This window comes from Crinia signifera, chromosome 19 (genome assembly GCF_055691185.1).
Source record: "Crinia signifera chromosome 19, ASM5569118v1, whole genome shotgun sequence".
In the NCBI taxonomy this organism is placed as follows: domain Eukaryota; kingdom Metazoa; phylum Chordata; class Amphibia; order Anura; family Myobatrachidae; genus Crinia; species Crinia signifera.
In genome coordinates this window covers 97,493,889-97,509,107 of record NC_139226.1, presented here as the reverse complement: position 1 = coordinate 97,509,107, position 15,219 = coordinate 97,493,889, and the positions used below count along the sequence as shown (strand labels likewise).

The 15,219-nt window shown below is 45.4% G+C and overlaps 1 protein-coding gene across 3 annotated transcripts in view; it reads right to left on the bottom strand.

The window, feature by feature from the left end:
* The window catches only part of CHD5 (chromodomain helicase DNA binding protein 5), a 169,817-nt gene extending 155,451 nt beyond the window's left edge, over positions 1 to 14,366 (bottom strand). Inside the window, exon 1 of one of the 3 annotated variants that reach the window (XM_083162995.1) lies at positions 14,037 to 14,366. In XM_083162995.1, the coding sequence (XP_083019121.1) occupies positions 14,037 to 14,100 (64 nt within the window). In that variant the 5' untranslated portion in view covers positions 14,101 to 14,366. The remainder of the gene's footprint in view (positions 1 to 14,036) is intronic. The other 2 variants (XM_083162994.1, XM_083162996.1) reach the window with 2 other exon arrangements.
* Positions 14,367 to 15,219: the final 853 nt, after the last annotated feature.

Genomic DNA, 15,219 nt, shown 5'->3' with positions numbered 1-15,219 from the left:
CATTGGAGCCTGTCAAGAGTCTGTTATGCTGAGATTGCCTGTAATTATGTTTGCATATGGAACAACCTGTCATGCTGTGACCTGCTGTTGAAAATAAACATCAAAGTCTTCATCTGAGTCCCCGTGTTTGTGATCCTTGTCACAGTAGGGTAAGGCAGTAGCCATTCAGGGGGGAATTTGGAGCCCATTATAGTACACTATAATACGTTACTGCTCACCACCTTGAGAGACTGCCATTAGAAATGTCAGCGTCATCTGCACTTGCACCTGAGTGGCTGAACAGTTGGACAGCTGCCGGTGGGTGTCCTCTAGTGGCAACAGAATCTCCCCCTCAAAGCACAAAAGAAACCTAGGGTATAGCTCCTACAAACTAAGTCATGGTGATCTCCAAAGCAACCCATCCGACTTATTTCTCTATTGCAGCCTAAAATGATTGGTTGCTATGGGCAACACCGCCATTTTTAGAAGCTGAAGTAAATCTACCTCCTATTGTCACTCCTGGTGACAGTAATACCCGGTCGCTGCATCTTATAGCAATAGGAATCTGGAAAACGTTAAGCTGATTTGCAGGGCGGAAGCGGGGCTTGGTAGAGATGGCATGTGACAGGCAATCTGCTACTACAAGAGATATAAGTGGAGGCAATGTAAATAAGTAGTCCCACAGGGGTATTCAACATGTGGCCCTCCAGCTGCTGTGGAACTACAGACCACAGCATGCATTCTCACAGGTTTGCTATTAGAGCATATTAAAACTGTGGCTGGACATGCTGGTACATGTAGTTCTACAGCAGCATACATTGAATACCCCTGAGTTTGAGGATCTTTGTATTTAACATTTTAAACGTTATCAGGATTAAAAATACGCAAAATACTAACAAATCTCTGCTTACCATACATCCCAGTATTAAACACTGGAAAGCACGTCACTTACTAATAAAGTTATGCGGCTCCGTGATGAAAATAGTAAATATAATAGAACGTTTGTATGTGGCTTCTTAATAAAGTTGTTATTTGTTCGTGTTGTACCTTAACGTGTCCCAGGAACTGAAGTGCTATCATCTATAGGATGTGGAGAATGTGCTAGGGAGAGATGTAACAAACCTTGAGGAGATAGGTGGAGAGAGATGAAGTACCAGCCAATGAGCTTCTGTTATTTTTGCAGGCTGTGTTTGAAAATTACAAAAACTGATTGGTTGGTACTGTATAATGTGTCATGTGACATCAGCAGCCTGCCCAGAGCAGGCATGCCACATCTGCATTTCCAGAGGAACGCCCTGCGTTTTCATGGGGCACCAGTGTGAATACCTCGACCATCAAAATTTGGCCCCGTCTGATCAAGCCTGAATCAGGCTGTAAATAATAATGGTAATTGGCCCAAATTGGGTGAGTTTGTTGTCCCCTCAGGTCCGATGCGCATCAGACCTGAGCCGGTGGTCGGACCTGCTGGCCGTATGACTACCCGACCTCGGACCTCCCTCCCGCTGGCGGTCCGGGTGCAGGGTCGCATGTGGTCCATCACAACAACGACAGCTGGCCGTACACTGCTGCGAGACATCGTATATTGCCACGGTAACACCTGCAGTATGGTATAGGTAAATGGGTGTATGGGTGTGTGTCAAGGTCAACCGTCAAAACATTGACACAAGTTAGGCACGTTACACTACATCCTGACACAGGTGATGGGAGAAATGCTGACAGTTCTATTGCTCCCGGCACCCATCCCAAAACATTGCATTCTACTGAATTTCCCCCCCCCCCAGGAAAGACCCTGGAAAGTACACAGCAGTGCTGGCAGAGGGTCATTACAGCGGGTTCGGAAGCAGACCCAACATATCATGTGGTCCGATTTTACTGATGCAAAAAAATTTTGTACATACTCATACAAATAACGGTTCATATAAACCAGTGGTTAGGGAATAGGTGGTAAATTACCCTGAATGGAGTAAAAATGAAATTCCTGGGGGTAATGTACAAGGGGCTGCAGTCAATATATCTACAATCAAAATCCCGGCGGTCAAAATACCGACAACCATTAACCGACGGTCAAAATACCGACAAGGTCAAAATATGGACACGGTCAAAATACCGACATTTAGGATGTAGACAGGTCAAAAAGTCAACATGATTTTTTATCATTGATACCAACTTGTTCATACTTTACCATACCAGTGGACATGGAGGGGGAATAAAAGAGTTTGCCAAGCGTAGCGAGGCACCATGCCCAAAGCATGGCGAATGCAGCGAGGGGACGTGGTACACAACATACAGACCAAAAAATATGAAAAACTTGTGTCTACTTTTTGACCTGTCTACATCTTAAATGTCGGTATTTTGACCTTGTCTGTATTTTGACCGTCGGTTAATGGTTGTCGGTATTTTGACCGTCTGGATTTTGATTGTAGGTAAATCATACCGAATCCTGTACAAGGACCTGATACAGTGCAGTCCTTGTATATAACACACTTCTCTGCTTTAAGTCCGCCCGCTGCAACAGTAGCGTCAACTAGTTGCTGCTCCGTCTCAGTCTGTAATGCAGCTGCGGTGCTGAGTTTCTGCAGACTGTCATTATATCATCTTAAAATACTGACACTGATAGTTACCTGGACCTCACATTATAAATGGCTATACCACTCACAGCCATACATGGTAATCATCATCATCACTGGTTGCCAGGCTGTGTACCGTATCAGCTGGATATATCATCAATTTTTGGGGGTACAGTTTGTATTACAATTAATTTCAGGGGTTATGGCGCTACAGTCAATTCAATATATTTTGGGGTAAAAGGTAAAAAAGTTCCCTGACCCCTGACATTAACACAATCATATCATAGTAAGTGATCTGTTCTATTTACAAAGAAAAAAACTAATTTCTGCATATCCCAAATTAAATTTCCCAATTCACTAACTGGTTATTTCAGGGATCATACCACAGTGCAATATTCACTTCAGTTCTGAACTCCCAAATTCTTTCTCAGTGACACATTCTCACAAACTGCAACCAATCCGCAGAAGCGCTTGAGGGAAGACATGACCATTAGGAGAGGTGGTTGGTGCGGTGGGCAATGGGCAGAACTTATTTCTACACAAAAGGTTACAGATCTTTTATTCCCATTGTTTCTCCAAAGCTTTCCCAGCAATGGCACTGATGCTGTGAACATGCTCTGGTGCTACCCAAAGACATACCGGTCCGTTATGACTTCTGCCTTCTGCATGCCTTTGGAAAGGATAGTAAGCTCTGTGGTACCCGGATGGCAGGTTGACAGTGTCAATAGGTCGACACCAACAGATCGACATGTACAATGTCAATCTCAGCAAAAGGTTGATGTACACTAGGTCAACATTGACAAAAGATGGACACAAACAAAAGGTTGACATGACAATAGTTGACGCATGAAACATTCAACATGATTTGTTTTTCAGGTACATGTGAGTTATCCGGACGCCCGATTTCAAAATCGGGTCGGATCGGGCACATCGCATCGCATCGCATGCGACCATCGGATGCGATGCGATGCGATGACCCGATTTTTCCATAGGAATCAATGTTAAAATGGACTGAGTCCATTTTAACATGGAATTCAATGGGAAAAAGGGGTCCTTTTCATACCCCTACTATCCAAGTGGGCATGGAGTTGGATATAAACCTGTGGCGAGCGTAGCGAGCCACCGAGCCCGAAGCGTGGCGAGCGTAGCGAGCCCCGCGAGGGGACACGGAATACCGTCCCCTCGCGGGGCTCGCTTCGCTCGCCACGCTTCGGGCTCGGTGGCTCGCTACGCTCGCCACAGGTTTATATCCAACTCCATGCCCACTTGGATAGTAGGGGTATGAAAAGGACCCCTTTTTCCATAGGAATCATTTTAACATTGATTCCTATGGAAAAATCGGGTCATCGCATCCGATGGTCGCATGCGATGCGATGCGATGCGATATCGCATCGCATCGCATCTGATTGTATGCCTTAACTTAAGGCATACAATCAAAAAATCGGGCGTCCAGATAACTCACAAGTACCGTTTTTCATTGGTGGCTACTTTTTCATACTTTAACATCAACATGATTAAAGTTCCTCGTGCTCATGTCGACATTTACCTTAAAAAACCCTGGAAAACACATGTTGACCTTTTTACATGTCAACCTTTGTATGCCGACCATTTGCCACTGTTGACCTTCTGCGTGTAGAGCTTTTGGTGTCAGCCTACCGACTGCCTATATAGATACTGTATTCAAGTAATGGTGCAGTGGCGTATTTATAATGGGTGCATTGTGCACACAGGCCAGAGTCTCGGGGGGCCCATATCGCACCCATTTTCTTAATACTTACCCTCCGGAGTCCCGCAGTGAAGGCAGTAGCACTGCCAGATTTGCCAGAAAAATGGCCGCCATGCACTCTAGTGCTCACCCTCTGCTATGCTGGGTGATGCAGTGCTGTGGCGGGCAGAGAGGAGGGGCCTGGCTGGAGGGGGCTGCACACGGGTCTCCTCCTTTAAAAAACGTGAGATGGAGAACCTTGCCACTCCAGCTGTTGTTGAACTACACATCCCAGCATGCCCTGCAACAGTTTTAGCATGGTCAACTAGCAACAGTGTTGTAGGGCATGCTGCTAGAGTGCCAAGGTTCTCCATTAGTGCTGTAGACTGTAGACCAGCTCAGGAGGGTGTGAATGACTGAACACAATCCCAGACCCACTGCCCACACACCACTTTCTCACTCACTGCCAACCACAACAACCTGCAAAACCTCATTAGTACTAATTCAGGATAAGTGTTTCTTTAGGTACACATATCAGTCACATCACACGGTTCTAGGTGAGAGCGCTCATTTACTCTCACAAAACCCAATTCACTGAGGGACTTCCATCAGGCTAATAAGCCATCTGTGTCAATGTATAATTCTAGGTTCTACTTATTGGGAGTATAGAACAATTTACAATGCAATGTTCCTCTCCAGCAATCGCTGTGTATTGTAAAGGGGCATACACATGTAGAGATGTGTGCTAAGCAATTTTGCTAAGCTATTTAGGGTAGGCAATTTCCCTGGTGTTAAGATCTCGCATGCGGAGCACATACACATGCAGAGATTTGTGCTAAGCCATTTTGCTAAGCAATTTTGCTTAAGCAAAAAAAAAAAAAAAAAAGCCGGGTAGTGGTTCAGAATGAGAGATTGTGATCACTATCTCTGATTCTGTACACACAGAGATTTGCAGTCACTTGCTAAGCAATTTGACTAGATTTTGACTGCACGCACTGACTTAGTTAGCAAAAGATATTTAATCTCTCGGAGCATACACATGGAGAGATCTGTGCTTACTTTCTAAGCAATCTAGTCAGATTAGAAAATAGCACAAAATCGTTCCGTGTGTATGCCCCTTTAGACATGTAACTAACGACACGATCTGTGCCAGAAGCTGCTGCTCCTTCCGCATGCATCATCACTCCAGGTGGCTGGAGGAAGATGTGAACATCATGTAGGTACTGTTCCTAGTCTCAGTGGACTGTGATTTCCCATATAGATGTCTGCACCATCCTGAAAGCATCGCTCAGTGACGACCTTCCCACCTCTGACAATATGTTCATCATTTTGACTTCTCATATCTAGACCCAGACTGAGTCAGCATATAACATTAGACAATAGGTTGACATAAAAAAAAGGTTGTCATGGTAATGGTGAACACATAAAAAGTTCCACATGAGATTGTCCTTTTTTTTTTACCTATTCATGTGTCAATCATTTCCGTGTCGACCACTGACCACTAATGTTATTATATTCCACTCACCACTAATGTTATTCCACTAACCCCCAATGTTATTCCAATGCCCACTAATGTTATTCCACTGACCACTAATGTTATCATATGCCATTGACCCCCAATGTTATTCCACTGAGCACTAATCTTATTACATTCCACTCACCACTAATGTTATAATATTCCACTGACACCCCCCCCCTCCCCCCAATGTCATTCCAATGACACCTAATGTTATTCCACTGACCACTAATGTTAATGGTACTTATGTATTAGAAGGGCGCCCTGAATTATGTCAGCGTAGACATTGCCGGGCGCCCTGCTAATATGTCACTTACTGCTGCTGGGGGAGCATCACATTGCTGCCGGAGGGGACTGTCATGTCGGATGCCAGTGCAGGGAGCCGAGTGCCAGAGGAGGGGAACGCTGGCGCCGGGGACATCATTGAGGTAAGTATATTGCACTACACACGCACACACAACACCCACTAACACAATCATATCCCCACTATCCACGTCATACCCCCCATTATCCATGTGGGCGTGGAGTTAATTTTATAAAGTGTGGCGAGCGTAGCGAGCCACTGAGCCTGAAGCGTAGCGAGCCCTGCGAGGGGACACGTATCCGCGTCCCCTCGCGGGGCTCCCTGCACTCGCCACGCTTTGGGCTCGGTGGCTCGCTGCACTCGCCGCATTTTAGAAAATTAACTCCACGCCCACTTGGATAATGGGGGTATGACGGCGATAGTGAGGATATGAACCATTCTGTATTAGCACAGCTCCAACTACGTAACTTACGTAGTTTAATAAGCCAGCATAGTGGTGTATTGGTATTCTCAATACACCACTACGCAAACTACGTAATGGGCGCCCTGCTAATACATAAGTACCATGTTATTATATGCCAATGACCACTAATGTTATTCCACTGACCACTAATGTTATTATATGCCACTGACCACTAATGTTATTCCACTGACCACTAATTTTATTATATGCTACTGACCACTAATGTTATTCCACTGACCACTAATGTTATTCCACTGACCACTAATATTATTCCACTGACCACTAATGTTATTATAAAGCTAAAACAGCTCCTGCTTTATATACCTTCTACATAGTACAGCCCATTATTTACATTTTGCAGAAATCTTTAAGATGGTTGTAAGCCAGTGTTTTGGTAAAGCAAACCATATATATCATCACTATCGATCTAATGATTTGGCAATCGTCAACGGAACACATATATGTTTGTAATATTGCTCAGTGTGTATGCACACTATTGTGTGTCTGGGAGCTCCTGGGAAATTGGGAAACATCCCATTGTTTGCAAGTCATGTAATGTGTACCCACATTTCCCCTGGCTTCCCCAAAGTCATCCCAATCTGAAAAGATGGCAAGCGCTTACATGCACACGGAATGTATTCACCCGGCGGCCATCTTAAATAGCGACCTGCGGGTGAGGATGGCACCAACCAGGCTGTTTTAGACACCCCGGTTAGGACAGGGCACATTTTACCACGTTATATATAGGACAGGGCTTGGCACCCTGCTACAACATTAAAGTCTATGCCACGTGACAGGCACAGAGTGAATGGCCGGCTCTCAGCGCATATAACATATATAGTAATAGTTGGGAAGTTCAATTTGGAGACGTGTTGGCCATGATTTCAGGAATTAGTCCAATCAGGAACTAACCATGTTAGAATAGAACTCTCACCAGTTACATGTAATGACGGCTCTTCACAATCAAGTCTGGGTATTAATCTACTACACTCTCCTCACAGAGAAATCAGCACATTGCCTCTTCTTCTCCAGCTGAGGAGCACCGAGCCATTCAGTGGAGATATAAAGCTTTGTCATTACACACAAATGAGTGTCGCGCTTCCAACAATCACTCCCCATCGTTCTCAGCCCTGGTGGTGGGATGGGGAATTACAGTAGCAGATACACATAAATCTGGGCACACACTTGCAGATACAATGCCTGACATATACATAGCAGTCTAAAGGCCCCCATACACTATACGATTTTGGGACGATTTCATCCGATTTCGGCACTTTGGGACGATAACCGGATGAAATCGCCCCAAAATCGCAGGTGTGTGATATATGATCCGATCCGATGCGCGGTCCCGTGCGCATCGGACCGGATCAGGGAGGTCGGACGGTCAGCACATAAGATCATCCGACCTCCCTGTATGCTATGCATATGCCTGCCCACCTGTCAGGCATATGCATGCAGACACCGGGGGGCGGGGGTGCACGGCGGGCAGACACACTGACCTGGCCGGCTGTGATCACAAATAGCAGCGGCAGTAGTGGGGGCGGGCGGCGGCAGTAGTGGGGGCGGGCGGCAGCTCACAAATAAGTTCCCGGCGGGTGATGCTGACCTGGCCGGCATGCTGTGGTCACAAATAGCAGCGCTGCCGCTGCGGGACGCACAGTGGCGGCTATTAGATTTTCAAAATAGCTGTCAAATGACCGGCCGTTCTGTGATTGGCTGAGAGCTCTCTCAGCCAATCACAGAACGGCCGGTCATTTGGCAGCTATTTTGAAAATCTAATAGCCGCCACTGTGCGTCCCGTCCCGCAGCGGCAGCGCTACTATTTGTGACCACAGCATGCCGGCCAGGCACTACTGCCGCTGCCCATCCCCACTACTGCCGCTGCCCGTCCCCACTACTGCCGCCGCCCGTCCCCACTACTGCCGCCGCCGGCCCCAACTACTGCCGCTGCCCGCCCCACTGCTCCTCACCGCCCTGCAGCTCCCCATTTGATTTACATGTGATAAATCGCAAGCGATTTATCACATGTAAAATCTGGCTCATCAAGTGCCAAATTTTATGTGAGCCTCCCGGGGAGCTGCCGGGCGGCTCACAGGAGAATTGGGTCCGACTTGTCCTAAGGACAAGTCGGCCTAATGTATGGGGGCCTTAACATCCCACAGCGAGATCTCTAAATCAGAATCTACTCCTTATTTACTTAACACCTTCTAGAAGATAATAGATAGTATCTGATTGGTTGCCCATAGCAACATCCCACCTGAAATAGAACTCCCATTTTATTAAATTTCCCCCAATGTGTTGCAGGACTTGTTTGAAAAGTGACAGTTAGGAGCTGTTTGGTTGGTAGTTTATCTCCGCTTGCTTTATCTCTCTCCAAGACTTAGCACATCCGCCCCTAATCGAGAAGCAGCAGATATCTGCTGTAAATTTATATCATTACAGCATTGTCCTGGGATACATCCGATATCCTGGAAATCGGGATCACAGCGGTGAAAAGATAGACCACAAAATCCGGAATGGGGCTCCGTCAGTAACCTAACCTTCTCCCCCTAAAGCCCCCACCTTAACCCTCCCTGCTCCAGATCTAAACCCTACATCTATTGCCTAACCCTAACCCTGCACCAAAAAGCCTCCCTTGGAAAGCCATGGACCGCACTTCACAACCCACAGCACATTGAGGGGTATTCAGAGCTGTGAGCCAGGGTACGCCCCTGTGTCACAAATGTTCACTTTCCCAGCACGGTGCTATAACCCTTTTTTATTTTACACTACTATAAGTGATTACTTTTTGTTTGTATTTTTGTTTCTTTTGCTTTCTTTGGTCCACGATTCTAGAGTGTGTCAACATAGCATGACCATCCAGATCAAAGAAACCACTAAAGTACACCAAAGAAACCTTTACGGGTACATTACTGATGGCAGAAGTTGTAAGTCTGTTACGCAGCACATATACACACCTCACCTCTACACTTGTCACCAATCCCCCGGGAAAAGTAAAGATACCTTGATGAGCATTTTACCCCACCATCTGTTGTGAGTGTTGTAAGCTCTTTCTTTTCACATTATTGTAATTACATCAGTCATCACGCAGTAAAAACTGGTTTTGTCTGAGTCATCCCACACAAGAACTCCGACACCCGAAAGTTGTCTACCCTACTCCACTCAAGATCATCTGGAATACCCATATCCAACTCAAGGGATGTATTCTTACTATCTTTGACTTTCCAGTATATTTATTTTATCTATGTGCCCTGATATCTGTTAATTGGGCAGGACGGATGGTGTAATGGTTAGCATTACTGCCTCACAGCGTCATGGTTTCAATTCCTACCATGGCCCTAACTGTGCAGAGTTTGTACGTTCTCCCCGTGCTTGGGTGGGTTATTTCAGGTAGTCCGGTTCCCTCCCAAACTTCAGAAATATACTGGTAGGTTAGATGGCTCCCAACAAATATTATCCCTAGAATGTCTGTGTGTGTGTCTACATGTGGTAAGAACTATATATTGTAAACTCCACTGGGGCGGATGTGAATGTACAAATATTCTCTGTAAAGCGCTGCGGATTATATGTGTGCGCTATATAAATAAATAATTGTAGCGGGCCATTCATAGACTTGCGAAGGGAGAGATTTCAGTAGGCGGGGAGGCGGCGACTATCTGATCGCAGAGCTCAATTTCACAGAGCGGCGATCAGGACTGAGTCATTCCCATTATTTCCCAACCCATGCATCTTTTGCACATTGCTATTGGGGCACAAGTACAGCGCACAGGACCCTGGGTACTGGCGGTGGCATTACTTAGCCGCATTGTGGGACTTTTTCTTAAAATATGCTACTTTCCCGCAATTCTACTGCAACTAAAAATACTAAGTAATCAGGAAAAAGTCCTAAGGACCTAATTCATACCCATAGGGCAGGGCCGAATTCAGACCCAAACGCCTTCCGCGAGTATCACACGGGTTGAGGAGGGCAAACAGGTCTGAATCAGGCACTTAGTTTTGTAAAAAAAAAAAATTGAATGGGCCCGATTCAGACCTAGGGGAGTGGTAAACCAGGCTTAGCGCCTCCCTTGTGTGGACACCAAGTGTAATTTAATTAGTGGTATAATACTTCCTTTGAAGAAGGTGTAATGCTGCACTCTTTTTAATTTCCGCTGGTAGATTCTCGGTTCCCGATATATGTGGATAAAACAAAGGCAAAAGAATGACAATGTGTATATCTGCTCATTTTCTCTCCTCCTGTTAAGTTAAGGTACGTAGCAAACAAATGTGTACCTAACTTACACGGTATAAAGTACAATGACACATGTAACGGTATCTTTAAATGTGGGTAGCGTACCCGTACTCGCGGTGCAATAAAGCGCTCCACCGATTCAGACCTGATTGCACAGCTCTGAATCTGCACAGCGGGCGATTATTGATCCACTGCGCATGTATATGGGCAGCTGTACGCATGCGCGAGGCCGTCCTGTGACGAAGTTCTGCAAGTTTTTCTATACGCATGACGATCGCAAAGCGATTGACAGGAAGCAGGCGTCGGGGGTGGTAACCGGCCGTTTAGTGGGAGCGCTAAGAAAAACGCAGGTGTGTCTAGGAAAATGCTGGGAGTGTCCGGGAAGATGCAGGCGTGCCTGAGCGTTTTAGGGGAGGGTGTGTCCCGTCGGCACCTGGCCGGATAAACCTTTTTCCATCGCACCGCCGAGTAAGTCCAGGGCAGCGATGACTTGTGCCAAGTGTAAGAATCATTCGATGGTGAGCCTGCTACAATGGGTTTTGGACATATTTGCATAGCTGTGAATGGATCTGTATCCGTACACATACATTCACACAGCGATCGCATTAAATAGCAATGCAAGATTTCGCGCTCGCGGGCGGTGGATTAACTGAACGCTGGCTGCTGCAAATTCACGGCTGTGTGGGCCCAATGATTTAATAGTGGTACAGGGGCACAATTTTTAACCCCTTCAGTGGTGGGGTTTTTTTATGGAGCGCTCCCCACTGGGCGAGTTTTTTTCTGGGGAGCGCTCCCTCAAAAAAAAAAGCCCACAACTGTAACCCCCGGGTCCGGGCAACGAAAAGTCCATCAGCCGCTGCCTGGCCCTGTCCCCGGCAACCCAGCACCCAGCCGGGGGCAGGAGGCAGGGCTGGGCAGCAGGAGCTGGGTAGCCGCTGAAACTGAGCGCAGCGCTGATCTCAGCGCTCAGTTCAGCTGCGCTGCCTGGTGGGAGGGAGTGCAGGCAGTGGCACTGGCACGGGTTTGCCAGTCTGGGTAGCCGCTGAAACTGAGCGCAGCGCTGATCTCAGCGCTCAGTTCAGCTGCTCTGCCTGGTGGGAGGGAGTGCAGGCAGTGGCACTGGCATGGGTTTGCCAGTCTGGGCACCGGAGCATAACCCGGAAAATTCTCGGGAGTGCCACCGAAGGGTTTAATGACGTTATTAAGGCCTCCCTTTCACTTTTCGAGGACAAGCTACATAATCCAACGTTGACACGAGTATAACTCACCGATACAGCAGTAGCACATGAAAGTTTCAAAACTATACAACTATATAACTTACAAAGTTACATACACAACAAAAATAAAATCACTAAAATATGTTTTTGTTTTTTCTGCCAGGTAAAAAAATTGTATAACGGCAGGAACTAGATTTGTACACTGAACAAACTCATTTTTTTTTTCAGCCAAAAGACCCATTATTTCAATACAAGAAATCCTTTTTTTTTTTTAAAGCAGAAAAAAACAGAAAACCAAATCAGACAGACATTACGTGACCACAAACAGGATCCCACCTCCTGGCATTGTTACGTCACAATGGAATTGCTATGCCATAGCTGTAACACAAACATGAATTGGGAGAGGCCCATGATGCAGCAACTGTGATCCCCTACTTTAATTTGGACATAATTCTATAATATTTAAAAAAATAAAGTTGTATAAAACACAGTTGTAATAAATGGTTAAATTGCCTCATTTGTAAATGTGAACAGTTTATCTGTAAAACTTATACTGCTCACCTCCATGAACCCCGAACATTTTTATTACTTTTATCACATTGCAGGAGAGGTTTCTCAAGTTACAAATCTTTTTTTTATTTTCTCTAAGGATCATTAAAAAAAAAAAAAATCAATGTACTCTGTATTTCCTGAGAGCGAAGGAAGACGCTAGGTCCTGCTCTTGTGTGATTGCACACTGATTGCGTTGTTCCTTGTCTTTTTTTAACAATTCTACGCACATGGAGTAACTCAGGCGTGGTTATGTCAGGGAATCCGGCATTATTGTATTGGAGAGGGAAGGAAACATAGGGGTGTCCAGGAGGGTCAGCTTTTATCACAAATATTGTAAATAAATAAAAAAAATTGCCCATTGGCAATAAAGGGTCAAGTCAAGGCCTTGCTTCTATTATTTACATGGAATAATAAATGCATAATAATATTAAATATATATATTATTGCAATAATAAAAAAATAATAATATAAAAAATAATAAATATATAATATATTATACAAATAAAAATAATACATATATTATTATAAAAATAATAATAATTATAATAAATATATATTATAAAAATAATATATTATAACAATAATAATAATATAAAATTAATTTATATTTAAAAAAAAATGTAAAGTGCTGCGGAATAGGCGTGCGCTCTAGAAATAACCGGTTGCAAATAGATAAATAACCGTGTTTATTCAAGAGCAAAGATGTCGCAGTTTATGCAAAAAAAAAAAAAATCAACATGGCATAACAATGCACCGATGATTCCTCCCATTGCACGCTTGCCCAGCCAGATCAGTGCCAACCACAGCTGGTTCTGTACTTGGTATCAGAGCATTTTAATCCAATAATGTAATTTCCAGCCCCAGTAATGACACTTGGGTTAGAGGCAGAAGGGAAGCTGGTCTGACAGGCTGCACCAGTGCTAATTAGCAGGATGCTGAGACCAACACACACACAGTAATAGCCCACTGACAGCCCTAGCTCTCCACCATGTGCATAAATTAGGTGCATACAGTATAATACAAAGCAGATCATAGCCATTACACCCCCACCCTCCTCTGTCTATCTGTTGATCTATGCAAAGGGTGCAACCCTGCCAACAATAAATAATAAAGTCCATCACAGACACAAAAGAAATCCCAGCAAGGAGGAAAAGTGTGCAGGAATATGCATGCAATGCTCCCCACTCTGCAATCTGCATGCATGTGCACATGCACCCTGCTGACTTGTCCCCCCAGGGCTATGAATACTAACAAATGATTTATAAAAATGCTGTGAGTCTCAGCTTTTCTCCCAGGCGCCCTCCTGCACGGGGATTTTTTTTCGCCGCGCAAAACTTTAAAACTGGAGAACAATCCTGAGAGAGTGTGCTTTCCGCGCCCTCCCTTCTCGTTCTTTGCAAGCGGCTGCCCTCACCACCACCACCCACCTTGCCCGCTGCCCTCTCCATTAACCCCCATTTGTTTGCACGCAGTGCCCAAGGAAAAAGGAAACCTCCCCTTACCTGACATGTCTTCATTGTCCATCTCCTCCATCGGGTCCTCTTCATTCCCCAGTGGCCCTCTCATTGCTGCCTCTCACTCCCCCGGATTCTGCAGCTTTATTTTTGCAACCTGGATCCTTTCTGTGCCCCCCAAAGCGCTCCAAGTATTAACCCATAAGGTGCCAGTGGGGTGGGCTGGCTGTGAGCAGGGTGAGGTTAGCAGGGAAGATGGCTGCCTATTGCTCTCTAGCCTTCTGGGGGGGTGGGGGGGTTATATATTTAAGGGAAAACTATCCCCCCTCTCTCCCTCACTCTCTCCCTCTCTCTCCCTCTGCCCAGATCCCTCAGCCTGGAAATAAGAGAGGGAGAGAGAAAAGAGACAGAAATGGAACACATGCCCAGATTGTGACGTCCAGTCTGGTTGCCGTGGCAACCACATCCCATCATCCTGGCAGGACTAGTTAGTACTAGTGATGCCAGGGATGACCAAGTTCAGCAGGACTAGTTAGCAAGAGAAGGAGCAGGAGGCTGATCCATCCACCCAGCCCCTCTGATGGGGACAATAGATGTATTATTATTTATTCTGCATTCTGCATGCAGGCATATAGGTAGATTATCTGCACCCAGAACCCTGTGCAATGCACAGTGATCATAATAATAATATATGTAGGTGCATGGCTAGAGGCAACTTGTGCAGAGCTACACTGACAGCAGACTGACACCTGGTACCCTTCCTGCTCCTGTCCTGCGCTGTATGGGGGGAACAGCATGCTGAATGTAATCAATACATGTCCTAACAACATCAGCACTACAACTCCGATCATCCCCACCTGCAGACTTGTCCCTGCTATCCTCATAATGCATGCGTATGTATACTATATACAGTATAAATACACTGGGCATTGGCCCTTATTCAGATCTGATCGCAGTACAAATTTGTTCTCAAAATGGGCAAAACCATATGCACTGCAGGTGGGGCAGATGTAACATGTGCAGAGAGAGTTACATTTGGGTGGGGTGTGTTGAAACTGAAATCTAAATTGCAGTGTACAAATAATGCAGCCAGTATTTACCCTGCACAGAAACAAAATAACTCACACAAATCTAATGATGTGTACACACTTGTACAATGTGAATGAGATTTTGACTATATAGTCAAAATCTCATCTGGATCTCATGCAGATTGTATGGGTTTTAACCCTTG